Source organism: Pelophylax lessonae (assembly GCF_965119305.1).
Source record: "Pelophylax lessonae genome assembly, chromosome: 7".
Taxonomy (NCBI): Eukaryota; Metazoa; Chordata; class Amphibia; order Anura; family Ranidae; genus Pelophylax; species Pelophylax lessonae.
The window spans coordinates 37,957,913-37,985,480 of record NC_138774.1 but is presented as its reverse complement, the minus strand read 5'-3'; the positions used below and the strand labels follow the sequence as shown (position 1 = coordinate 37,985,480).

At 43.5% G+C, this 27,568-nt stretch overlaps 1 protein-coding gene across 1 annotated transcript in view; it reads left to right on the top strand.

The window, feature by feature from the left end:
• Window positions 1-658: 658 nt before the first annotated feature.
• The window catches only part of KIFC1 (kinesin family member C1), a 48,085-nt gene continuing 21,175 nt past the window's right edge, over window positions 659-27,568 (top strand). Inside the window, exons 1-7 of the mRNA XM_082264070.1 lie at window positions 659-771; window positions 3,222-3,345; window positions 8,470-8,590; window positions 14,956-15,006; window positions 15,464-15,502; window positions 17,757-17,964; window positions 23,220-23,397. Of these exons, the coding sequence (XP_082120196.1) occupies window positions 3,232-3,345; window positions 8,470-8,590; window positions 14,956-15,006; window positions 15,464-15,502; window positions 17,757-17,964; window positions 23,220-23,397 (711 nt within the window). The 5' untranslated portion in view covers window positions 659-771; window positions 3,222-3,231. The remainder of the gene's footprint in view (window positions 772-3,221; window positions 3,346-8,469; window positions 8,591-14,955; window positions 15,007-15,463; window positions 15,503-17,756; window positions 17,965-23,219; window positions 23,398-27,568) is intronic.

Here is a 27,568-nt window from a genome sequence, read left to right as displayed (position 1 = left end):
AAATTGGAATAAAATGTTAAAAAATTTAGATTTTTACATTTTTTTGGGGGGATTTCATATAAAAAAATGTGAAAAATATTGCTATTTTTGCAAAATTGACGCTCTTTTTTTGTTTATAGCGCATGATCAAAAAACCACACAGGTGATCAAATACCACCAAAAGAAAGCTCTGTTTGTGGGAAAAAAAGGATGTCAAATTCGTAGGTACAGCATCGCACGACCGCGCAATTGTCCGTTAAAGTCACGCAGTGCCGAATCGCAAAATAGGCCCTGGTCAGGAAGGGGGTAAAATCTTCCGGGGCTTAAGTGGTTAAAGTAACGTGGTGCCGTATCGCAAACAATGGCCAGGTCATGAAAGGGAGGGGGGGGTGAATCTTCTGGAGGTCAAGTGGTTACTTTCTGCTATAAAACATATCCTATACAAAAAAAAAAAAAAAAAAATCTCCTATTTAGACGCCATTTTCTCGAAGTCCGAAGTCCAACCCACAGCTATCTTCGACAAAATGGCTCCCACACCGGGGACAAAACCTGCTACAACATTTCCCAAAACACAACCGCCGCCGCCGTGTGGTGACGTTTCCACTGTCTATTGGTTAGATTCGCCCGCTTATCCTGCCTTGTTTTTAAAAACTGTCCAGTAGGGCTGCGAGATGCGCCGGAGCTGCGCGCTGATTGGCGGCGGCCGTGGGCGGGCCTTTTTGTCGGCGCTAGCCGCCTGGTTTGAATTTGAAGAGAAGGAAGGCTGGCTGGGTAACGATTCGGAGCGGAAGGGTAAGTAGCTGTACACAGTGGCCGTACCGGGCAGGCGGACGTTCGCTGCACGGTTTCCATACCGTCTATAGTACATAGGACGGTATGTAGCGCCGTCACCAGCCGTGGTGCAGTACAGAGTGCTGGAGACTGATGTGTATAGGAAAGCCCATAGGGGTGAATATAAACAAGCACAGCGATAAGAATACACCATAGGATGGAGAACCTTGCCTGCAGAGCTTACAATCTATTGGCTCACCTCTTAATCTGTTTATTGCCAGATTTTTTTTTTTTTTTTTGCACATTTGTTTAAATGCCCAATTTTGTTTTATTATCTACACCCCCAAAAATGTCAGCCCCTCCCCCCACCTGAAATCAGGATGTTTATAGAATACAATGATGGGGGTTGTAGTTTGTCACATGACCTGCGTTCCATTACCCGCCTGTCCGCCCCATGCACGCACAATTTTGGCAATGCCGCCATGGATTTACAAACTCTTCTGCGCATGCACAGGAGTGACACTACCGATCGATCGATTATCGATGGGGACGATTATGACCGATATTTCTTTAAGCAGTTCTGGACCGGAAGGATTTTCCCCTCTTAATGACCAGGCCATATATTGCGATTCGGCACTGCATTACTTTATGAACAATTGTGCGGTCGTGCGACGCTGTACCCAAATAAAATTGATGTCCTTTTTTCCCGCAAACAGAGCTTTCTTTTGGTGGTATTTGATCACCTGTGCGATTTTTTTTTTTTTTTTTTTTTTTTTTTTTTTTTTTTTTTTTTGCGCTATAAACAACTAACTACGGGAAAGATTTGTCTTTTTTTTTTTTTTTTTTACTAGTAATGGCGGCGATCTGTGATTTTTAGTGGGGCTGCGACATTGCGGCGGACAGATCGGACCCCTAACTGACACTTTTGACACTTTTGGGAGTATCAGTGACATTACTACAGTAATCAGTGCTATATATATGCACTGTTACTGTAATAATGACACTGGCAGGGAAGGGGTAACTCAGGGGTGGAGCAAAGGTTTAAGTGTATGCCTAGGGGAGTGTTTTCTAACTGTGAGGGGGATGGGCTTGTGGAATCAATACAGAGACCTGTAATAATGACACTGGCAGGGAAGGGGTTAACCGAGGGGCGATCAAAAGGTTAAATGTGTACCTAGGGGAGTGTTTCTAACTGTGGGAGGGGGCTTGTGGAATGATCATAGAGACATGTGATCCTATATAGAAGGATCACAGGGGCTCTGTGATCATTTCAGAGAGAAGAACGGTCAGCTGTGTTTACAAACAGCCGACCGTCCTTCTCTTAGTGGGGGAAAGATCACGGGTGTCAGGCGGCAATCAGCGCCACCTGCCCCGTGCACCGGAGTTCCCGTGCCGAGTGGGGGCAGAAGCGTGCCGCTGGCGGTGTGCGCTCGTCCCCTGCAGCAAGCGCACGACCGACGTATACCTACGGCAGTTCACGCAGGGGGGCCAGCCTGCCGCAGTATTTCTGTGGCGGGTGGTTAAGTACCGGAGTGATGCCTGCAGCTGGAGGCGTCACCCCGCTACCAATGTTTAGAGCCCTCGGTCAAGCAGCCACTTGATTGTCATTACAAGGAGCAGGAGAGGACGCCCCCCCCTCTTCTCCCGCCGCCTTCCGCGGCTCGCCCCCAGTGGGACGGGAGACCCGAGCGACCAGCCTGCACATACGCCGGCTGGTTGGAGTCTCAAACAAAGCTGCATTAGTCTCTGATGTAGAAACCCGGAAGCGATGTCATGACATCTTCCCGTTACTGGAGCCTTAAAGGCGCCGGATTTTTTTTTTTAAAAATGACAGCGTTCAAAACCACTAAACTTGGCATTTTGAATGCTTTTAAGTGCAGAGGAGGGGTTTGGGGTCTTTTAGACCCCCGATCCCTCCATAATGAGTACCTGTCACTGCATATTGCTGTCACAAAGGATGTTTACATTGCTTGTGACAGCGATATAAGTGATCAAGAAATTTTTATGTTTAAAAAGATTAAATATGCAGAATATCGACCTAAAGGGTGGCCAGAAAAAAAACAGTATCCGCCCTGAAAAATCAATATCGGTGACATCATCTTGGCTGGGACAGTAAAAATGGTCGGAGATCGGTACCTGGAAGCTGACCTGCCAGTGATGGCAGCGGGGAGCTCTGGGAGAGCACAGTGCTGGAGGGAAGGCGATTATACTTTAAGCCTTTAATAGGATCTGTATGCTTGTGGGGGTGTTCATTGTCCATCATGTGTGTGCATGTTCCCCATTCTCCATTTCATACGCTAGACTTGTTAGAAATGATTGCTGCCTGTGGGAAATTGGAGTTCCCATGTATGAGTGCACATTGGGGGGGGGGGTAAAGAAAAGCTAAGTGACCAATGTTCCTCTTATTCAGTTGGATAATATATCCATATGGTCTGGCTCTTATGATTTTTTTTTTTTTTGTTTTCTTGAAGGATTCTAAATATGGAGACTTCATTAGAAAAGAAGCAACAGCAGTCCCTGAAGATGTCCCGTCTGCCTATCCCACCCAACAGGAAGAGGCAGCTGAGCGATGAGAACCAGGAGCAGATGTCGAGGGTAAAGCCAGTCCTAGGGGTTTGTTTCATGTTTCAGTTCTCTTCCTAGTATGCTCGGCATTGGATGGGGAATTGCAATAATACTTATTATTCGCAGTAAGTGCTGGCTGGTGTCATGGGTAGCAATTTCTCACCAATGGCATCCCATCCCGGTGAAATCTCTGCGGTCCTCCTTCCTCGTTGAGTCCTCTTCTTTCCTCGTTGGGTCCTCCTCTTCTTTCCTCGTTGGGTCCTCCTCTTCTTTCCTCGTTGGGTCCTCCTCTTCTTTCCTCGTTGGGTCCTCCTCTTCTTTCCTCGTTGGGTCTTCCTCTTCTTTCCTCGTTGGGTCTTCCTCTTCTTTCCTCGTTGGGTCTTCCTCTTCTTTCCTCGTTGGGTCTTCCTCTTCTTTCCTCGTTGGGTCTTCCTCTTCTTTCCTCGTTGGGTCCTCCTCTTCTTTCCTCGTTGGGTCCTCCTCTTCTTTCCTCGTTGGGTCCTCCTCTTCTTTCCTCGTTGGGTCCTCCTCTTCTTTCCTCGTTGGGTCCTCCTCTTCTTTCCTCGTTGGGTCCTCCTCTTCTTTCCTCGTTGGGTCCTCTTTCTTCCTCGTTGGGTCCTCTTTCTTCCTCGTTGGGTCCTCCTCTTTCTTCCTCGTTGGGTCCTCCTCTTTCTTCCTCGTTGGGTCCTCCTCTTTCTTCCTCGTTGGGTCCTCCTCTTTCTTCCTCGTTGGGTCCTCCTCTTTCTTCCTCGTTGGGTCCTCCTCTTTCTTCCTCGTTGGGTCCTCCTCTTTCTTCCTCGTTGGGTCCTCCTCTTTCTTCCTCGTTGGGTCCTCCTCTTTCTTCCTCGTTGGGTCCTCCTCTTTCTTCCTCGTTGGGTCCTCCTCTTTCTTCCTCGTTGGGTCCTCCTCTTTCTTCCTCGTTGGGTCCTCCTTTTTTTTTTCTTCCTCCGTTGGGTCCTCCTTTTTTTTTTTTCTTCCTCCGTTGGGTCCTCCTTTTTTTTTTTTTCTTCCTCCGTTGGGTCCTCCTTTTTTTTTTTTCTTCCTCCGTTGGGTCCTCCTTTTTTTTTTTTTCTTCCTCCGTTGGGTCCTTCTTTTTTTTTTTCTTCCTCCGTTGGGTCCTCCTTTTTTTTTTTTCTTCCTCCGTTGGGTCCTCCTTTTTTTTTTTTTCTTCCTCCGTTGGGTCCTCCTTTTTTTTTTCTTCCTCCGTTGGGTCCTCCTTTTTTTTTTTTTCTTCCTCCGTTGGGTCCTCCTTTTTTTTTTTTCTTCCTCCGTTGGGTCCTCCTTTTTTTTTTTTTCTTCCTCCGTTGGGTCCTTCTTTTTTTTTTTCTTCCTCCGTTGGGTCCTCCTTTTTTTTTTTTCTTCCTCCGTTGGGTCCTCCTTTTTTTTTTTTTCTTCCTCCGTTGGGTCCTCCTTTTTTTTTTCTTCCTCCGTTGGGTCCTCCTTTTTTTTTTTCTTCCTCCGTTGGGTCCTCCTTTTTTTTTTTCTTCCTCCGTTGGGTCCTCCTTTTTTTTTTTCTTCCTCCGTTGGGTCCTCCTTTTTTTTTCTTCCTCCGTTGGGTCCTCCTCTCCAGCTTCAGGCTTGTGGACAACAGCACCTCCTGTTCCTGCAATCTATGATAGGAATACAGCAGACCTCCCTAACACTTGGACTATTTTTGTAATCCACTTCATAGATGACTTTGGGGTACCCCCTTTTGCACCCACACCAGCTGATTAGCCGACCTGGATACTCCTTCTGTTTAGACTCTGGAGGAGTCATCCCCCCCCCCCCTTTCTCAGCTGGTATCCCATGCAAGTCAAGATGGGCAAAATCATGGCCGTGGCATACCTATATCACCAAGGAGGCACCCGGAGACAGGCAGCTGCAAGAAAAGTATCCTACAGCATTGAGTGGGCTGAGTAATTATGGTCCATCTGCTTTGACTGATGACATACCAGGCGTGAATAAAACTTTGTAGATTCAGGGGAAAGGCTCCTTTACCAGGAGGTATATTTTTGTATCTGCAGCTGACGGGGCTCTTATAAAGCCTTGTTCACACATATCGTACTGTTTGGGGACTCGCACTGATGTCATATAGGGAGCAGTTGCTTTGTCCGTGCAGCGCCTGCGTTCCAACTGAAATCAATGGGACTGCCTGCATTGGGATGCACACCTGCGCATCCCCATGCAGGTAGACATGGCCTCACAGATGCATACGCTGTAGAACAAGGCCTTAAAGCGGTGTTCCACCCGTTTTTAAGATTTACTAGAATTCACATTGCAATTACAAAGGACAAATTATTTATTTGTTTCTGCATACCTTATTATAGATGTCTTAATGCAGCATCTCCGGCCTGGCCCCCTAGATCAGTGATGGCGAACCTTGGCACCCCAGATGTTTTCGAACTACATTTCCTATGATGCTCAACTACACTGCAGAGTACATGAGCATCATGGGAAATGTAGTTCCAAAACATCTGGGGTGCCAAGTTTCACCATCACTGCCCTAGGTGATGTCACAAGGCTATTCCCAGGGACTCCTGGGATATCAGCATCGTCTATCCCAGGAGTCATGGGAATCGCCTAATACTGAAATCTCACATGATTTCCAGACCGGAAATGGTGCGATCGGGAGTTGTTAGGAAGGAAGAGAAAACGCTGTGCGTTGCCTTTCTGCGCAGGCGTGAGACCAGCTGCACCGAATCCCAGAAATGAAGACAGGCAGGCTTTACGCCCACAACAGCGATCGACCCTGCCTGCTATCTAGATAAGCTTAGATTTAATGATTTAAAAAAAAAAAAAGACAACCACCTTACTATCAAAATGGTACAGTAGAAGTGGTGACAATGATGGGGGATCATTTTTAAAAATAATTAGAATAACTTTCAATAATTTCCCTTTGGGATCAATAAAGTATTCTGAAATATGAATTGGGGGACTGGAACATCTCTTTAAAGCGGCGTTCCGGTCTCGGACATGATTTTTTTAATAGAAATACCCCCGGGACAGTCAGGGCTAGTACATTCCACAATGGATAGCCTCTGAACTGTCCCGGGTCGCACTTACCTGTAAGAAGAAATACTTACCTTGAAAATTTCTTCTCCAGCGTTGCCATCTCAGGTGTGGGCAGCTGAACTGAAATCCAAATGTAGGTGTGACCGCTCCAGGTGAGGTGATTTCAGGTGCAGGTCGGATCCGTCATCCGGTGAACTGATCAAATATAGAAAAAAGTGACCGCACTCCAGAAATTCAAAACAAAAAATTAGTGATTGATTGTTCATCAAATAACATAAAAATCAAACTGTGAGACATGGGACAACTGAAGGTAGACGCGTTTCACGACATGAAAAGTCGCTTACTCATTACCACATTTGTTTGATCGTTTGTTATTTGATGAAGAATAAATCACTAATTTTTTGATTTGAATTTCTGGAGTGCGGTCACTTTTTTTTCTATATGTAGGCAGCTGAAGCCAGCGCGTCCTCTTCTGCTTCCTCTTTGGTCCCACAATGCACTGCACTGGCCCCACCGTCACTTCTGGGGCCGGCGCGTCATCCCTGCACAGCTTCTGGGCATGCCCAGACGCTGTTTAGCAGTGAATGACGCGCCTGCACCGGAACTGACAAGCGGGGCCGGTGCAGGCGCGTTGATGAACGTCATCGCTCCCAGGAATCAATGCAAGCAGGAAGTGACGGCGCGGGCCGCGGCCGCAGAGGGAGGAAGAGGAAGGAAGGTGAGTATATTTTCTTCAATAACAAGGTAAGTAAACAAAAAAAAAAACGTGATTATCCATTTGTTTTACAGGTGACCCTCAGCAAGCGGATGGCCCAAAATCGATTTTTGTAGATTTTGAGGCCGGAACTCCGCTTTAAAGTATAACTAAATACAAAACTTTTTTTTTTTTTTTGGGTAGAGTGGGGATGGATTGGAACTAGTGATCGACCAATATCGTTTTTTTAGTGCTGATACCGATATTTTGGTCATCAGATATCGGTGTTGGCCGATATTTTCGGACATTTAAAAAACATTTTTTTTTTTCACAGGTACTGTTGTGGACGGCTCTGAGGGTCTAAAAGACCCCAAACCCTTCCCCTGCACTTAAAAGCATTCAAACGCCAAGTTTTGCTGTTTTGAATGCTCTGACTTTTTTTTTAATTTGCCGTCGAGTACCCGGAAGTGATGTCATGACCTTTCCAGCTTTTTTACATGAAGATCCGATCAGAGCCGAATGCAGTTTTGATCGAGTCTTCTCTTTGGCACCCGTGCAGGTAGGATGCCCGGGTCTCCCGGTGGGACGGGAGAGCCGTGGAAGGCGTCCCCTCCCGCTCCTTGTAATGACAGCTGAGCAACTTCTCAGCCGCATCGGTTGTCATTACAAGACAGCCGACCATCGGCTATGGATGCCGGTACCGGGGTGATGCCTCTAGCTGTAGGCATCACTCCGGTACAGCACTTTCCCGAAATATTGGTAACCTCTGGGGCAAATTCCGATATATCAGGGAAAGTGCATATCGGCCCCCTATATATCGGCATTGCTGATAATCGGTCGATCCCTATTTGGAACCTGTCAGTTTTTATTGCTGTCTGTGCCCCCATTAGGGAGATTCACCCTATTTGTCCTGTTTATCATTATCACTGAGAGTGAAAGAAAAAAAAAATCCCAAATTTTGGGTTGTTTCCAAAGGGGACATCTTCCACAGGGGACGTTAGTTCTATTCACCTGGAGGGCCCAATGGAATTTCCATTAATTTGCTTGGGTTTCCTCTCGCTTCCTGTTTTGGGTATAGGACAGGAAGTGAAGGCAAATCTCCCCATTTGGACAAAGAGGCCAAAAATAAACTTTAGAGGGGTTATAACCCTCCCTTACTCTATCCCAAATGAAGAAAAATAAAAGTTTTGCTAATAGTTCTACTGTAAAATAGCCACTTGTAGGTTTGCCTGGGGAGAGAGGGGGAGCACTCAGCTTCCTTTTTTAACAGCTGTTAAAATGGGCCTGAATTTGTGAAGATTCTCTATGTTTGAAGGAATATTTGGAAATGTCATGCAATACCCTGTGCATTTTATGATATCTGTATTTGCAGGCATTGAAGATCATTTATCATCCGCTCACTCAGGTCTAGTTTTATAATGTTTACTGACTAAGCATAAAAGTAAACTTACTCTTTGTCCCCTTAGAAACGTCTGAGGCCTTCATCCCCGGAAGCCGAGCTGCCGAAGGTTCGGGTAGCAGCGAGCATTGCCACCACCAGGCCACGCGTGGCTCCTGCAGTTGCTTTACCCAAACCTCAAGTAATCGGTAGGTGACATCTGCTATCTGCTTACAGTGGATCTTCTCTGCATCTGAGTACTACAAACCAGAAACATTGTTTATTAATATTAAAAGCAGACTCCCCCATCCCTCTATTTCTTTATTTTGTTGAGAAATCACTTTGAAAAACACCCCCTAGCATTTCTGGCCATCTTGCCTAAGGGCAAATGATTCCTGTAACATTCACTTCCTAGCTGCTTGAAGATCAGGCATTTTCTGGCACTTTTTGTTTATATGTGAAAATCTTTTTTTGGGCTAGATAATTACTTAGAACCCCCCCCCCCCCCCCATAATATAATTTATTCTCTAGTGTCTCTGCTTAAAAAAAATAAATATAAATTTTATATATATATATAATATATTATTTATTTATTTTTTTAACCGCTTGCCGCCCGCCCGCCGTCATATGACGGCGGAGCGGAGCGACCATTATCCTGGGCCGCCGTCATATGACGGCGGCACTTTAAGCAGGGCAGGCGCGCGATCGCGTGCGCGCCGCCCTGCACTGCCGGTGTCGGGGTGTCCCCGGGACACCCCCCGTCACCGGCAGGGGGGAAACAGCCAATGGGCGTGGCTGTTTCCCACGTGATCGGCTGTGTTCCAATGACACAGCCGATCACAATGAAGGCGCCCACCAGATGACCGCGCATGCGCGATCGGGAGCGCGCAGCGCGGTCGTGTCGGTGGCACTGTGTTCCGTAGGAACACAGCTGTCACCGGCAGTAGTAAACAGTCACTGACAGTGACTGTTTACTATGTGATCGGCTGTGAATCCATTCACAGCCGATCACAAAATGTAAACAAAGAGCAGTAACTCAGTGTTACTAGCTCTTCTCTCCTCATACAGTTTCCAGTATGAGGGGAGAAGAGCTAGAAATAGTGAGTTACTGCTCTGTACACATGTAACAAAGTAAAATCACACTAAAATCACAGTAATAAAGGTCCCCACACAGTCCCCAGCCCCCCCCAATGTCACCTGTCACCCAACAGTCACCTCATCAGTGCCCAGAAATTGACACCCATAACGTTCACACGTGAGCGCAGCGATCGCAGGCAGAATCACTGCGATTCTGCCCACGATCCGGAAATCATTGCAAATCGCAGGACGCCTGTGCGTTGCCCCTGATTTGCAATAGCACCCCAAACGCTGTGCGATGTTGCTGCCATTTCCGCCTGCCAAATCGCGGTAACATCGCGCAAACATCGCATTACGCCCAAAAAAGGTACAAGAGTTTCTTTGGAGCGTCATGCGTTGTTTGCGCGATGTTTCCGCGATTCGGCAGGCGGAAATCGCAGCAACATCGCATAGCATTTGGGGTGCTATTGCAAATCACAGGCAACGCACAGGCGCCCCGCAATTTGCAATGATTTCTGGATCACGGGCAGAATCGCAGTGATTCTGCCCGCGATCGCTACGCTCACATGTGAACGTAGCCTAAAGTGCACCGGTCACCAGAGACTGCCATCAGTACCACCGTGCACCATCGCCCGTCACCTGTCACCCATCAGTGACCATTGCCCGTCACCTGTCACCCCATCAATCACCGTCATTTGTCACCCTATCAATCATCGTCACTTGTCACCCCATCAATCATCGTCACATGTCACCCCGTCAGTGACTGTCATCTGTCACCCCATCAATCATCGTCATCTGTCACCCCATCAATCATCATCACCTGTCACCCCATCAGTCATCGTCACCTGTCACCCCATCAGTCATCGTCACCTGTCACCCCATCAGTCATCGTCACCTGTCACCCCGTCAGTCATCGTCACCTGTCACCCCGTCAGTCATCGTCACCTGTCTGCCATATACATGCAATCACTTACTGACCGCCTAACGACTATATGCGTCGGCCATTAAAAGCTAAATACTGGGGTTATGGCAGCAGATAGCCCCCATAACCCCGGTATTTTTTTAAACGGCGGGCGGTCGGCTTTCAGATAAGGGTGGTCCCAGTGGCGGATTCGCCGCGGAATTACCCTTACGGTGCAGGGGAAGAGGTGCCCCTCCTGCCGCGTCCCAGACGTTTTCCCAGCTTACCGGACCCGCCGGCAGCGGGGGAAAACTATCCGGTCCCGGATCCTCAGAGACAGGAAGTCGAGTGAGGGCAAGATGGCCCTCACTCAACTCTATGGTCTTGGAGGACCGGAGCTACGTCAAAAGACGTTGCCTAGCAACCGGTTTAAAGGGCCGCTTTTTTTTTTTGCTTTTTTTTTTTTCCTCTTTCAACAATTTTTTTTTTTTTTTCTTTTTTAGTGTAGTTGTGAGGTGTGAGGTCTTTTTGACCCCAGATCTCACAATAAAAAGGACCTGTCATGCCTATTTCTATTACAAGGGATGTTTACATTCCTTGTAATAGGAATAAAAATGATCAAAACATTTTTTTTTTTTTTAAACTGTGTAAAAATAAAAAAATAATAAATAGGAAAAAAAAAAAATTAAAGCGCCCTGTCCCCGTTGGCTCGCGCGCAGAAGCAAACGCATACGCAAGTCCCGCCCACATATGTAAACGGTGTTCAAACCATACATGTGAGGTATCGCCGCGATCGTTGGAGCGAGAGCAATAATTTGAGCCCTAGACCTCCTCTGTAACTCTAAGCTGGTAACCTGCAGAAATTTTTAAAATGTTGCCTATGGGGATTTTTAAGTACCAATGTTTGGCGCCATTCTGTGAGCATGCGCAATTTTGAAGCATGACATGTTGGGTATCTAATTACTCAGCGTAACATTATCTTTCACATTATGGAAAAAAATTGGGCTAAATTTACTGTTTTCTTATTTTTTAGTTCAAAAAAGTGAATTTTTTTCAAAAAAATCGCATTTGGAAGACTGCTGCGCAAATATGGTGTGATAAAAAAATATTGCAACAATCTCCATTTTATTCTCTAGGGTCTCTGCTAAAAAAAATATATAATGTTTGGGGGTTCAAAGTAGTTTTCTAGCAAAAAAAATGATTTTAGCTTGTAAACACCAAGTGTCAAAAATAGGCCCAGTCTTAAAGTGGATAAATGGACAACTTTGTGTAAAGCGCTACTTGGATGTGAGGCCTATGTGTGTGGCCAGGCTGTGAAAAAGTGTTACACATGTGGTATCGCCATACTCAGGAGGAATAGCAGAATGTATTTTGGGGTGCAAGTTTTGCTATGTACATGCTATGTGTTAGAAATATTGCATAAATGGACAGCTTTGTGTAAAAAAAATGTGTTTTCATTTTCTTTCCACATTTTCCAAAAACTTGTGGAAAAAAATGACATATTCAAAAGACTCATTATGCCTCAAAAATTATACGTTGGGCTGTTTGCTTTCCAAAATGGGGTCATTTTATGGGGGTTTCCATTGTCCTGGTGCTCCAGGGCCTTCAAAAGTCCGATAGGTTGTCAGGAAATGATATGTGTAATTTGTGCTCCTAGAATGCCGGACGCTGCTACTCGGATGTTAGGCCTCTGTATGTGGCCAGGCTGTGAAAAAGTCTCACACATGTGGTATCGCCATACTCAGGAGGAGTAGTAGAATGTATTTTGGGGTGTAGTTGCAAGTATACATATGCTGTGTGAGAGAAATAACCTGTTAATACGTCAATTTGTAAAAAAAAAAAAATAAAAAAATCTTCATTTTGCAAAGCATTGTGGGAAAAAATTACAACTTCAAAAAACTCATCATGCCCCTTATTAAATACCTTGGAATGTCTACTTTCCAAAAAGGGGTCATTTGGGGGGGTATTTGTACTTTCCTGACCTTTTAGTGTCTCAAGAAATGAGATAGGCCTTCAGTACATCAGGTGTGATCAAGTGTGATCAATTTTCAATGAATAGCACCATAACTTGTGGACTCTATAACTTTCACAAAGACCAAATAATATATACTTATTTGTTTTTTTTTTTTACCAAAGATAAGTAGCAGTATAAATTTTGGCCAAAATTTGTGAAGAAAAATGACTAATTTGCAAAATTTTATGACAGTAACAAAGAAAAATGCGTTTTTTCACGATATTTTCAGTCTTTTTTTATTTATAGCACAAAAAATAAAAAACCCAGTATTGATCAAATACCATCAAAAGAAAGCTCTATTTGTGTGAAAAAAAGGACACAATTTTTGTATGGGTACAGTGTTGCATGACTGAGTAATTCTCAGTCAAAGTGTGAGAGCGCTGAAAGCTGAAAATCGGTCTGGGCAGGAAGGGGGTGAAAGTGCACTGTAGGCAAGTGGTTAAGCAGAGACACTAGAGAATAAATTGGTGGGTTTTTGCAATTTTTATGTCACACAGTATTTGTGCAGCAATTTTTGGGGGAAAAGATGATGTTGCGCTGAGTTAATGGATACCAAACCTGTTATGCTTTAAAATTGTGCACAACGGCGACAAACTACTTTACTATCCATATGCAACGCTATAAAAGCCTTTACAGGTTACCACTTTATATCTACAGAGGAGGTCTAGTGTTAGAATGAGCGAGGCAAAACATGTTTTGGGGGGGGGGGGGGGGTTGGTTTGGCTGGAGTGGCGCAGGCTGGCTGACATCTACATACTAATGCACTAGGTTGGTGAGTGGCGCCTTTTCTACTCTTTGATTTGATTTATGACCAGCCCATTTTTTGCGACCCAGCACTGCGCTACTTTAACTGACAATTGCGTGGTCATGCGACTCTGTACCCAAATAAAATTGATCTCCTTTTTTTTCCCCCGCAAATAGAGCTTTCTTTTGGTGCTGTTTTGATCACCTCTGCGTTTTTTTATTTTATTTCTCACCATAAACGCTTTCTGCTATAAAACATATCCAATTAAAATTTAAAAAAAAAATCACATTTCTTTATTAATTTAGGCCAATATTCTACTACCTGTTTTTGTTTAAAAAAAAAAAAAAAAAATCCCAATAAACGTAAATATTGATTAGTTTGCACAAAAGTTATAGCATCTACAAACTATGGGATTTTTTTACTAGTGATCAGCGACTAATAGCGGGTCTGCAACATTGCGGCGGACAGTCAGGACACTGACACTTTTTTTTGCAACCAGTGACACTAAAACAGTGACTGTACTAATGACACTGGCTGGGAAGGGGTTAACGGGGAGATCAAAGGGTTAAATATGTGCCTGACCAGTGCTTGGTCTCTGTGGGGGAGGTGTTCATACTAGAAGGCATAGATCGGTGCCTCTGCTTAGAGACACAGGATCTATGTCTTCTGTAGTGAAAGAATAGCGATTCCCCCTTGTTTACATACGGTAGACAGACTGCCGTTCTGCTTGTGTACTGAAGCATCGGCGGATGACGGAATGCATAAAGTCCACCGTAAATGCTAATCGGCTCCCGCTGTGTCTAATCGCAACGGGAGCGATGGCATGCGCGCCCCGCAGCCGGGAGTGCGCGCCCCTCAGCCGGGAGTGCGGGATCACTTGCTTACCGTATTTCCCTGAAAATAAGCCCAGGTCTTATATTAATTTTGGCTACAAAAAAACGAATTAGGGCTTATTTTCGGGGGATGTCTTATTCGTCCCCTGTCTTCTCTCCCCCTCTCCCTCCCTGTCAGCTCAGGAATCAGCATCTTTGTATTCCCCATAATAAACTCTAGTTAAAATCATTTAATCAGCTCTGAAAATGGAATATATAATGTCCAGTGTGTGACTTCATGTAACATTGTAGAAAATACCTTATTTACAACGCCGCTGGGCGCTCCTGTGACCCGTCGGAGCTCTTCTCCTCCTGGGATCTCGGCATCTCCATCGGCAGTGCTCAGAGTGGGGAAAAAAGAGCTCTGGCAGGTCATGTGAGCGCCCAACGGCGTTGTAAATAAGATATTTTCTACAATGTTGCATAATTTACAACGGCGCTTACATGACCTGCCAGAGCTTTTTCCCCACTCTGAGCACTGCTGATGGAGATGCCGAGATGCGAGGAGGAGGAGAGCTCCGGCGGGTCACATGAGCGCCCAGCGGCGCCGTAAATAAGATATTTTCTACAATCATGTTACATAAAGGCACACACTGGACATTATATTATCTTTTTACAGCGTGGATTACATTATTTTACAAGGATTTTAACTAGGGCTTATTTTCAGGGTAGGGCTTATATTGCAGCCATCCGGGAAAACGGAGATGGGTCTGATTTTCGGGGTAGGTCCTAATTTCGGGGAAATGCGTAGTACGTGATCCTGTGCAGAAGAGCCACCGTATATCTACAGTATACGGTCAGCAAGAGGTTAAAAAAGCCTACTTCTTTAATTACTCATAGCAAGCCTAGTTGCACACATGGCCTCAAATTTCAGTTTCAATATTGGACCAAATTAACTAGAAAAGTAGGTAAAAAATAAATATACAATGTTACGCAGCTAAATTGTGCACTGTTTTGTGTTGCAGGTCGGCAGTCTCTGGCAGTAATAAATTCAAGAAACAGAGCAAACTTATCGGGTAAGTAAACTAATAGGTGGTCATTTTAAATGCAACCAGCTGTTTTTTCTTTTTTTATGGTGTAGTGCAGGGGTCTCTAAACTATGGCCCTCCTTCAGGAACTACAATTCCCATCATGCCTTATCATGTCTGTCAATGTCAGAGATTTACAATGCCTCATGGGATGTGTAGTTCCGCAACAGCTGGAGGGCCGTAGTTTGAAGATTTCTGGTGTAGCCGTAAAGGAATGGCCGAGCTCGGTAAGCTCAGCACAAAGATGTATCTAGATTATTGTTAATGGGAATCATTATAAGAAAATAGATCAATGTGTAGGCCTTGTTTGATGCTTGCTCTAATCTCATTAATATAATGTATAAAAAATTCTTGATGACAAGTCCACTTTAGGACTTGTGTTATTAAACTATATGCTGGCTAAGTCTGGTCTTATTGGTCAAATAATTTTTTTTTTCTTTTGCAGCAGCAGCAGCACCGGCCAAACCAAAAGTGTCTGCACCAGGTGAGTCTAAGCAAAATGTGCATTTTTAATAAATTATGCCACACAGCAGAACACCTATGGGCGGCCATTAACAAAAATGGCTTCTTCCATCATAGTCCTCTTATGTTTCTACAGTAATGTTTTGTGAGAGTGTTCCATTAACTGCTTACCGACTGCCTAACATACTAGTATGGCAGCAAAGCGGCCTCCCTGTGCTGGATCACCTACCTAGTACAAGCCGATCTGGGGGTCTCAGGCCAATTATTGGCCGCCAGCATCGATGATTGGCTCAGTGATTCACAAAACAAAGCTCTGTGATTTGTAAACCATATAGAGCTCTGCTCACTGACTGGGGACCTTGCTGATAATCAGGGGGGAGAAAAACCAAAAAGATCCTTAGTAAAAGCATCGCACATTTAACCCTTTGATCGCCCTAGATGTAAACCCCTTTTTTGCCTAGTGTCATTAGTACAGTGATAGTGCATATTATTGGCACTGATCACTGTAATAGTGGTTGTAAACCCCCTCATATTAAAAGTTAAACAAGCTGCGCTATTAGTGAGACAGTGTTAATCAAACACATGAAAAATAAAAACGTATATAACCTTATAGTAAAAGTTATAAAAAATGGTGATTGTATTGTGTTATAAAAATGTATCCCCCTATGGTAAGGTAGAAAAAAATATATATAATAACACATATATTGGAAAAAGTTCATAAAGTCTCTTGATCAGGAAATTCCCAAAAGAAAAGTGGAGATTCTGATAACTGCCAAACTTCATTAGGTGTAAATTGACCGCCACCAATAGTACAAACTGCTTACCAGAATGCAATTATATGCAAGCCAAACAAGCAAAGGGATTTGACACCCAAGGTCTCCAAAAGGCAACACACTCCAAAGTCAAATGCTCCACTGCACCTCCAGGGCTTGGACCGTGTATTGGGGTCATCCAACATGAGACCGCATACATATGAGAAAAGATAAATGGTCCCATAGCGTAAAACTGATAAACAATTTAGGATAATAGAGGAGAAACCCTTACAAACGTAAAAGAAAGTGAGCATAAAAGTGTATCACACAGGCCGTGAAGAATTCCGAAGGTAGTGGATGATTCGGATAAAAATCAGACTCCACCAAAGGTGTAGTGACCGCCACCAGTGGTACAAACTGCTTACCAGTGTTTCTCCTCTATTATCCTAAATTGTTTATCAGTTTTACGCTATGGGACCATTTCTCTTTTTCTCTTTCTCTTTCTCTTTTTCTCTTTCTCTTTTTCTCTTTCTCTTTTTCTCTTTCTCTTTTTCTCTTTCTCTTTTTCTCTTTCTATTCCGGTTACCAATACCCCTGGACACTGAGAAGTTTTATTACTTATTCAGTGTTGTACTGTTTGTATTGTTAATGGAGACATCAGAGACTTTTATATTTTTCTACTTTTTTATGATGTTTATGTTGTTTTCATACCTTGGGGATGACAATACCCCTAAGGTCCACGGACTGATATTTGTTAAAACCTATGGTTATAATCTATATCCTTGTATTGGTTTACCTGTACCGTTTCTTAAAAACTTTAAGACAATAAATATATATTCAACCATAAATATCAGATGCTGACAAAATTGAGGCATTCTCTACTCTCTATATGCCGACCGACCTGAAATTTTATGTTCTGCTTATTTGCTCACGGTTTTCCCCAAAAGTGCACAGAGCTGCAAGTTAAATTGCCAGCATTCCCTTATACATTGGATTTGTAAGCTTCACCTTTACCTAAAGGGATACAAACACTGGATTATTTATTGTTACAACACTGGGATTGCTAAGGTGATTATATAGACTGCCATTTTTACCTCTACTGTTGGGATTGTTGGTTGCCTGGCTGTCATGACTCTAACACTGAGACACAGACCTGGAAGAAGTGTAGAAGTGGTGTAGAAATTAGAAATTCCAAAAGCCAGACACTGCTTGCTCAGTTGGTATGCGGGCTGTACTATCTGTTTAGTGGTGCTGTACAGTGATCGTGCTTCACTTATGTTGTCTTGATGCAAGTCTGTGTCCAACTATAAAAAGGGCTCCTGGGACCCACCATTGTGTCCCTCACACACACAGATTTTACACATCAACACAAAGTTTTGTTCCCTTTTCTTCACCGAGAAGGGAAGGTAAGTGCGAGGTCACAAATTTGTCAGCATCTATAGAACTAGTTTAATGTGCGGTACTTTGTCTTTTGGCTGTGTTAGTCTCTTCTAATTCATATCAATGTTCCCATTTACTGTTAAGCACCCGCTCAGCCAGCAGGAGCAAAGAAGCGTGCAGCCTGGGATTTAAAGGGTCAGGTCAACGATATGAAGGACAAAGTGACAAATTACAAGGGAAGGGTGCAGTCCCTCTCCGGAGAGAACGCTCGTCTTATGAGCACCAAGGAGCAGCTTGCGAAGCAGGTGGAGATGCTGAGCACTGATAATGCTGATCTCAGCCAACATTTAAGGTAATTTTCCAGGGAAATGCGCAATGTCTGATAATATTCCTCCTCCGTTGTTATAAAACCTTCCTCTACACAGAGCAGAAATTCAGTCTTGTGAGTAAAGCGGCTCTGTTCATACATCAACCCCCCAAACCACCTCTTTTTGGTGAACTCCTCAAAGGACTCTCTAATTTCAGCCATTCAACCAGAAGAAGAGCTCCAATCTAATAATAAAAAATAATCAGCGCAATCACCAGCTCAAAAAATATATAAAATTCCTTGTGACTAACGCTGCTTCTGGATAAAATGAAAATTGTGATTTTTTTTTTTTGCTTAGAATAAAGATCACGATTCTCGGCGTGACATCTTTTACATTATACAAAAAAATTGGGCTAACTTTACTGTTTGTGTGTTTTTTTTTTTTTTTTTTTGTTTTTTTTGTTTTTTTTATGAAAGCTTATTTTTTTCCCAAACAAATTGCATTTGATAGACTGCTGCGCAAATACAGTGACATAAAATATTGCAATAACCGCCATTTTATTTTCTTGGGTCTCTGCTAAAAATATATGTATGTGTGTGTGTGTGTGTATATATATATATATGTGTGTGTGTGTGTGTGTGTGTATATATGTATATATATATATATATATATATGTGTATATATATATATATATATATATATATATATATATATATATATATATATATATATATATATATATATATATATAGTGAAAGGAAATAGGTGCGCAAACCTAAAAACAGATGAAAGTGGGGTGAAAGCAGCACTGCAAGACAAATTAAATATGGAAAAATAGTAATGTATGGAACATAAATTACCAAAGTGCGCTAAACAAAATGATGAGAACAAAGGTTCATAGGTGATGTCTGTGATGACACCAATTAAACATATACATTCAATTCCAAAAGGTGCAAAACTGTAAAAAGTCTTTCAATTCAGAAGATGGAGTGAAGGTTAGGGAGTGTTGGGAGGTGGGTGGGGCCTCGTCCCAAAATAGTGATCCAAAGTGATTCTCAATAACCTTGTATACACATGTGAACACCCAGTGATAGGAGTGGACTCTTACCACAATGTGGAGAGATGTGAACATGTACTGTGTTTTGTCCAGAGGTCCCAACTGATAGACTGAAAGAGGTGGTTCTCGGAATGGACTGGATAAATCGGCTGCTTCCAAAGTGGGGGGGATCTGTAGGCTTCCAATCAGGGGATAATGCCAAAAAGAGATCGTGCCCAAAGAAGAGGAGAGGACTATAGTGTATTACCTTCGGTTTATTTATAAATTAGGTGAAGAAACACTTACACAATCCAGACGCAAAAACAGCATATACAGGGTGGTCGCGGATGTCTGCAGTACGATCCGGGACCTATGACAGCACGGCTAGCTCCCCCCGACGCGTTTCCACTGATAAGTCGGCTTCTGGGACTGGAGCTGACAGCGTTTCCGCTGACAGCTCCAGTCCCAGAAGCCGACTTATCAGTGGAAACGCGTCGGGGGGGAGCTAGCCGTGCTGTCATAGGTCCCGGATCGTCTCCGCTGACAGCTCCAGTCCCAGAAGCCGACTTATCAGTGGAAACGCGTCGGGGGGAGCTAGCCGTGCTGTCATAGGTCCCGGATCGTACTGCAGACATCCGCGACCACCCTGTATATGCTGTTTTTTTCGTCTGGATTGTGTAAGTGTTTCTTCACCTAATTTATAAATAAACCGAAGGTAATACACTATAGTCCTCTCCTCTTCTTTGGGCACGATCTCTTTTTGGCATTATCCCCTGATTGGAAGCCTACTGATCCCCCCCACTTTGGAAGCAGCCGATTGATCCGGTCCATTCCGAGAACCACCTCCTTTAAGCCTATCAGTTGGGACCTCTGGACAAAACGCAGTACATGCTCACATCTCTCCACATTGTGGTAAGAGTCCACTCCTATCACTGGGTGTTCACATGTGTATACAAGGTTATTGAGAATCACTTTGGATCACTATTTTGGGACGAGGCCCCACCCACCTCCCAACACTCCCTAACCTTCACTCCATCTTCTGAATTGAAAGACTTTTTACAGTTTTGCACCTTTTGGAATTGAATGTATATGTTTAATTGGTGTCATCACAGACATCACCTATGAACCTTTGTTCTCATCATTTTGTTTAGCGCACTTTGGTAATTTATGTTTCATACATTACTATTTTTCCATGTATGTATATGTTGGGGGTTCTAAATAATTTTCTAGCAAAAAAAATACTAATTTTAACTGGTAAGCAACAAGTGTCAGAAAAAGGCTTAATCTTTTAAGTGGTTAAACTGACCTCATTTGCAGACCAAAGTTCATCCCTTTGATCTAAAAGAACCAAATGATACAATGTTTCTCTTTATCTCTCAGTGCCAGCAATGTTGTGATAAACTTTGCCTGCTGCCGTTTTTTCTTTTTTTTTTTGACAGCTCTGAGCAGAGAACGGCTCTGCACTGTTACATGAATCGTGGAAATGCCAGATTAAGATCGTAAGGGGGGGGTTGAATCAAGATCACAATTTTTTATTTTTTTCAATAATTAATCGTGCAGCTCTACTTGTGACCCAGGCATGAAATTGCCACATAAATCTACTAAAACATAAAATAAGTGCAGCGCAACAGATTATATAAATAGGTCATGCAAAGCTAAAATTACAATTGAACATTAATGCTAACATACATCTAAAATCTACTCGTTGATAAAACAATACTCCACTAGATCGGTGATCAAAAACGCCACCTAATAACGTGAACGCAATTCAACATATTTCTGAAAAGTCATATATATAATATATATTTTTTTTTTTTTTTGTGTGAAAACCACTGTGTGATGCAGTGACAGTTCACATATCTTCAGTGTTTCTGGTGACCCACCACCTTAAAGTGCAATGCTTGCTCACCTTAAAAATCAGACCCCACTACAGAGTCGAATGTGCCTCAGAATGATTCCTCCTGTAGAAGGTGCAGCAGGGACTCCTTTTCTTCCCTTCCAGGGATATAGACGCTCATTTTCACTCTTCAGTCATCAGCATGATGAACTGTAAAATAAAGCAGAAAAACCCATAGTGTTCTCTATTTTCACACATTCATCTTAAACCAAAAAAAGGGGCTTAAAAACACTCACAAGGAAGTCTAGATAACAGCTTACAAAACCATCAGCTCACCACGCTGACAGTAACTACTACGTGACGTCAATGGCTTTGGCTCCTCCCACCCAATCACCAACTCTTTCCTTGGTCACCACATTCATTTCATATTTTTTAGATCTTTCCATGCAGCCTTTAAGATTCTATCAATCTGGTGAACTGCCATTCAATACAATGTGAACCACAACAAAAATCACAGATACCGCTCAAGGGTCCACCAGGTCCTCTTGCATGACAAACCACTAGGAGGGCCAACAAAGACAGAGCTCATCCCAGCTCAAATCATCCAGTAGGGTAAGAAAGTCCTAAAAGTCGCACATCACAGCAAAACCCTGTGGGGATGTGTATGACCGCCTCAGACCAGGCTCTAACCAGGTCATGCCTCCAACACGTTTCACTCTGCCCTGGAGCTTCATCAGGCAAGAGGTAATTCTGCAGAAAGGTGGGAATTCTATTTTCAGTTTAAGCATCTTTAAGAATAGCCTGACAAACCCCACTGACCTGGTGCATCCGGTGGGGAGAGGACTGTTGTGGTTCCTAGAAGGCTGGAAGAAGATTATGAATCTGGATATGTTAAGTGATTAAGACTGGTTAGATTCTGACATTCGAGACACAGGCACCTCGTGTTTTCAAAAGTGACCCCAAGACAGTCTTCTACCTCTGGCCACTGCCATGGAGGAGGTGGTGAACTTGGTGATCCTCTTAGAAGTTCTCATTCCATTTCCTCTCATGGAGCAGCACATGTTTTTATGCAACAATCTTATTTGGTTCCCAAACCAAATGGGACTTTCAGGTCTATTAATTTGAAACATCTCAACTGATTCTTGAAGTACAAGAGATCTAAGATGTAAACAATACAAGAGATCTAAGATGGAAACAATACAAGAGATCTAAGATGGAAACAATACAAGAGATCTAAGATGGAAACAATACAAGAGATCTAAGATGGAAACAATGCAAGAGATCTAAGATGGAAACAGTAAATTTACCTATCAGTCTTTTTCAGAAAGGATGCTTATTAGCTAGTATTGACATTACCTAGCATCCTAGAACTATCTAAGAATTCTTGTACACCTAAAGAAGGAACTGGTGTATCTGCAGCTTTGAGCCCTCCCTGTTGGGGTTTTACAAGCCCCCAGATTCTTCACAAAGTTGACGTAGAAGTGATAACCCACCTAAGGGTGAATAGAATTTCTATAGGCTGGGTGGTCTATTCATGACCGCACTATCCAGAAAACTTCAAGTGGAGAAGTCAGAAAATTGGGGTCTTGCTAGATCACTTCATGCTGGCCCCTTTTGCAGGTATAGCTGTGGAAAACATTAAATATAAGTGGCTATACTGTTTAAAATGCAGTAATACACTCTCACCCTGCTCAGTTCTCTATTCTTGGCACTGTGCTAAAATCAAAGTGACAAGAGGCTGATCTGTTGACACCCTAAAGATTTACTGCTGCCCAGGGGCTCTGAGCTTCAGAAAAATGGCAGCCTCTGGCAAGAAGAAACAAGGACAATGCTGCAGGCCATTTACAGCACATTGGTAGCATAGATATTAATGTTGAATGTTTGTTCCTTGCTTTTTATATTAAGTTCTTATGGGTAAAGTTCTGCTTAAACATTCAAGTCACCCATGTATTCAACCCACTTTGGGGTGGATTATAAACTGGGTAATGTCTCTAGTTTTTCCTCCTCTTCTAAGATTTTTGCAGGTGTGATTTTTGCAGGTGTGCTGTCAGTGACTATGTGAAAGGGAATTACCAGTAAGAGTAATATGTGCAGTACCCTTCCTATTGGTTAAGGCAGGGATCCTCAAACTACGGCACTCCAACTGTTGTGGAACTACACATCCCATGAGGCATTTGTAGAACTCTGACATTCACAGACATGACTAGGCATGATGGGAATTGTAGTTCCTGAACAACTGGAGGGCCATAGTTTTTGAAGACCCCTGGGTTAAGGGACAGTTGGTATAGCACAATGATAAAAGCCTAACAGCAGTACTAACCATTCCAGCATCTAAGCCAACAAAGAAAAGTTCTGTCTGGAGTTGAGCTGTAAATAGTGTTATGATGGTTACTTGAGATGATCTATCACTCATTGTGTTTTGTCAGAACTGTGGAATCAACGCTGCAGTCTGAACAGAAGAAGCTGGCGAACTTGGAGAGAGAGGTTCAGCGGCTGACTGGCCTTTGCCAGAGACAGGAAACCGAGCTGACCAATGAGAAACATGCTGTACAGGAGTTACGGGAAACCAGTCAAAGTCTTACAGAACAGCTAAAGCATAAGGAGGTAGGTCGTTTTATTTTACTGGAATACTAGGGTGCTCTGATGATCCAACCACAAACGCCCTGTGTAGTTTTATTTCCTCCACCTTACTGTTGGCCCATCACTATGGTGGGTTGCTTCATAAACCAGTAGTAGAGGCGTGGGGCAGGCCTGTGCAAGCAACTATGGGAGATGGTAGTGAACACCTGTGCCCAGACTAGACATTAAAAGAGAAGTATAGACTTGAGATGGAGATAGATATATCTAACACATTTTTTTTTTTTTTTTTTTAAATCATACTTGCCTATGTGGATGCTGCATTAGTCCCCCACTGGCTCTGACACTGAGTACCGGTCCATCTAATACCGCCGATCGCTCATTTCTCACAGGCCCCTGAGCAGAGAGCTGGTGACTGTCGGTCACCACTCTCTGCTCTGCCCCCTCCTCGCTCATTGGTGCACTGGGCTGGGGAGGGAGCAGCCGGTTCAGGCTCTCAGCTACCCACTGAGAGGCTGAACATGGTGCCGGTCCAGGCATGTGGGCGGATCTGGACTCCATGGTCACGCTCTTACCCAAGCCTGGAACGGCTCTGTGATGTCAGACAGTGGACGTCAGCCCGCTGTCTGCTGAAAACAGGTCACAGGGATGCAAAATGAACTGCACTTCTGTGATCCATAGGAGAAGTACAGCCAATCAAGCTTTGGCTGTACTTCTCCTTTAACCAGTTCAGCTCTTTGGATGTACTATGTACGTACAAAGAGTGACCCGTTAATCACAAGCTGTAGCAGCCATTAGCCTGTGTGCAATTTTTGTTCAGCCGGCGACCGTCTTGAAAGTGAAAGTGATGCGGTAGCGCCATAGCTGGCGATCACTTTCACAGAGCCTGTGTAACGTTAAAAAACCATACCCCGTGAAGAAACCATACCCTCGTCACTTCCTGTGTGAAACAGCTGAGCAGCGCAGCAGTGCGCATGCTCAGAGCCCCGAAAACAGCATGGAACAGCTGTGAAGATTAGAAGTGCGCATGCTCGGAGGGTAGGAAATCATAACGGAAGTGTGTATAATCAGATACTTGCGGCGGGTACATAAAAACAGTTCGGCAGCAACATTAATCATCTCCTCTGCTATCCCTGTCACCTCCCTGATGTCGGCTAGTAAATATAAAAGCGGCGGCGGGTGTATGGAATCGATATGACGGACATCTCGGCTCCGTGATGCGCTTTTATATTTATTAGCCGAGAGCAGGGAAGTGAGAGGCCAAGGAGCGGAGATGACTGATGTTGCAGAGGAGCTGTTTTCTTCTAACCGCGGCAAGTTTATGTACCGTGAGAAATCCATACCCTCCGGAAGTGACGAGGGTATGGTTTTCTCACGGGTATGGTTTTTTCACGGAACACCGGCAGCACAGTGCCTCCTCCCTCTCCTGCTGGCAGCCCCCCTTCCTCATGTGATTCCTGGGCTCTCCTGCTGTTACCGGAGCCTGGGAACTAACTCAGCTTCTGGCTAGGGTAGGGAGATTGCTGTGAGACCAAGGCAAATCCATACCTCGATCTCACATGCAAACAATGAAACTAGAAGTGATGTCACTTCCGGTTCCAGATGCACCATTTCCTGGCCAGTACAACCAGGGGACAAATCTAACTAAGCCAATCTGTGCTTGGTTAGATGGTGGTGTGAAGGGCAGGGGAGACATTGGGGTCTATACCCTAATGTTTCCAAAAAGCGTACCTGTCACCTGTCCAAAGCTATCACATAGGGGTTTATTAACCCCTTGTGATAGCAATCAAGTAAAAATAAAAAGTTTCAAAAAAATTAAATTATAATAAAATATATTAAAACAAAAGAAAAAAATATTGTCTCGCACACCTGCGCAAACGCAAGCCCATGGTGTGCACACGTATGCAAACTGCAGTTGCGCCACACGTGTGACATTTTGCCACAAATTGCTCCTAGTTAAAGTGGAAGTAAACCCACCTATCGTTTTCAGCCAAGGAAGCTGCCATCTTGGCTTCTGTTTGATCTTCAACTGCCATGATGATGCACATGTGATCAGTTATGACACCAGCCATTGGATGGTTTGACATCTTGGTTGAGAGCACAACCAATGTTGACAGTTACATTCCCGGCAGGTGGCGAAGATGAAACTGTTAAATCTATGGGTTTTCTTCTGCTTTAATTCTAAACTGATGAGCTGTAAGGTTTTTAAAAGCATCTATGGTGATTTTTGGGCACTATAGATTTTGGTGATATTGCGGGCGCATGCATCTTTAAGACCCGGAAATGTTTATCGATGCAACCTAATCTTTTAAATTTTAACCAAAACTGTTTGTTTTTTGTTTTTTTTATGGCGGTTTTGCATTAGCATTCATTTTTATTCTTTTTTCCTGGAATATTTTGCGTAAACAGTTGTGCAAATATCATGTGACACAAAAATTTGCAAATATCCCCTTTTTATTCTACAGGGCCTCTGCTTTCAGAAAATATACAGGTCCTTCTCAAAAAATTAGCATATTGTGATAAAGTTCATTATTTTCTGTAATGTACTGATAAACATTAGACTTTCATATATTTTAGATTCATTACACACAACTGAAGTAGTGCAAGCCTTTTATTGTTTTAATATTGATGATTTTGGCATACAGCTCATGAAAAACCAAAATTCCTATCTCAAAAAATTAGCATATTTCATCCCACCAATAAAAAAAAGTGTTTTTAATACAAAAAAAAGTCAACCTTCAAATAATTATGTTCAGTTATGCACTCAATACTTGGTCGGGAATCCTTTTGCAGAAATGACTGCTTCAATGCGGCGTGGCATGGAGGTGATCAGCCTGTGGCACTGCTGAGGTGTTATGGAGGCTCAGGATGCTTCGATAGCGGCCTTGAGCTCATCCAGAGTGTTGGGTCTTGCGTGTCTCAACTTTCTCTTCACAACATCCCACAGATTCTCTATGGGGTTCAGGTCAGGAGAGTTGGCAGGCCAATTGAGCACAGTAATACCATGGTCAGTAAACCATTTACCAGTGGTTTTGGCACTGTGAGCAGGTGCCAGGTCGTGCTGAAAAATGAAATCTTCATCTCCATAAATCTTTTCAGCAGATGGAAGCATGAAGTGCTCCAAAATCTCCTGATAGCTAGCTGCATTGACCCTGCCCTTGATAAAACACAGTGGACCAACACCAGCAGCTGACTGAAGCTAACTGTGGGTACTTGACACTGGACTTCAGGCATTTTGGCATTTCCCTCTCCCCAGTCTTCCTCCAGACTCTGGCACCTTGATTTCCGAATGACATGCAAAATTAGCTTTCATCCGAAAAAAGTACTTTGGACCACTGAGCAACAGTCCAGTGCTGCTTCTCTGTAGCAGGTCAGGCGCTTCTGCCGCTGTTTCTGGTACAAAAGTGGCTTGACCTGGGGAATGCGGCACCTGTAGCCCATTTCCAGCACACGCCTGTACACTGTGGCTCTAGATGTTTCTACTCCAGACTCAGTCCACTGCTTCCGCAGGTCCCCCAAGGTCTGGAATCGGTCCTTCTCCACAATCTTCCTCAGGGTCCGGTCACCTCTTCTCGTTGTGCAGCGTTTTCTGCCACACTTTTTCCTTCCCACAGACTTCCCACTGAGGTGCCTTGATACAGCACTCTGGGAACAGCCTATTTGTTCAGAAATTTCTTTCTGTGTCTTACCCTCTTGCTTGAGGGTGTCAATGATGGCCTTCTGGACAGCAGTCAGGTCGGCAGTCTTACCCATGATTGCGGTTTTGAGTAATGAACCAGGCTGGGAGTTTTTAAAAGCCTCAGGAATCTTTTGCAGGTGTTTAGAGTTAATTAGTTGATTCAGATGATTAGGTTAATAGCTCGTTTAGAGAACCTTTTCATGATATGCTAATTTTTTGAGATAGGAATTTTGGTTTTTCATGAGCTGTATGCCAAAATCATCAATATTAAAACAATAAAAGGCTTGCACTTCTTCAGTTGTGTATAATGAATCTAAAATATATGAAAGTCTAATGTTTATCAGTACATTACAGAAAATAATGAACTTTATCACAATATGCTAATTTTTTTAGAAGGACCTGTATAATGTTCTGGGGGTTTAGGTAACTTTTTTTATTGCCAAATATTAGTATTTGTACATGTATGTGACAAATTAAAAGAAAAAATGCTTTGGAGCCAAACTGGTTAAACTATTTATA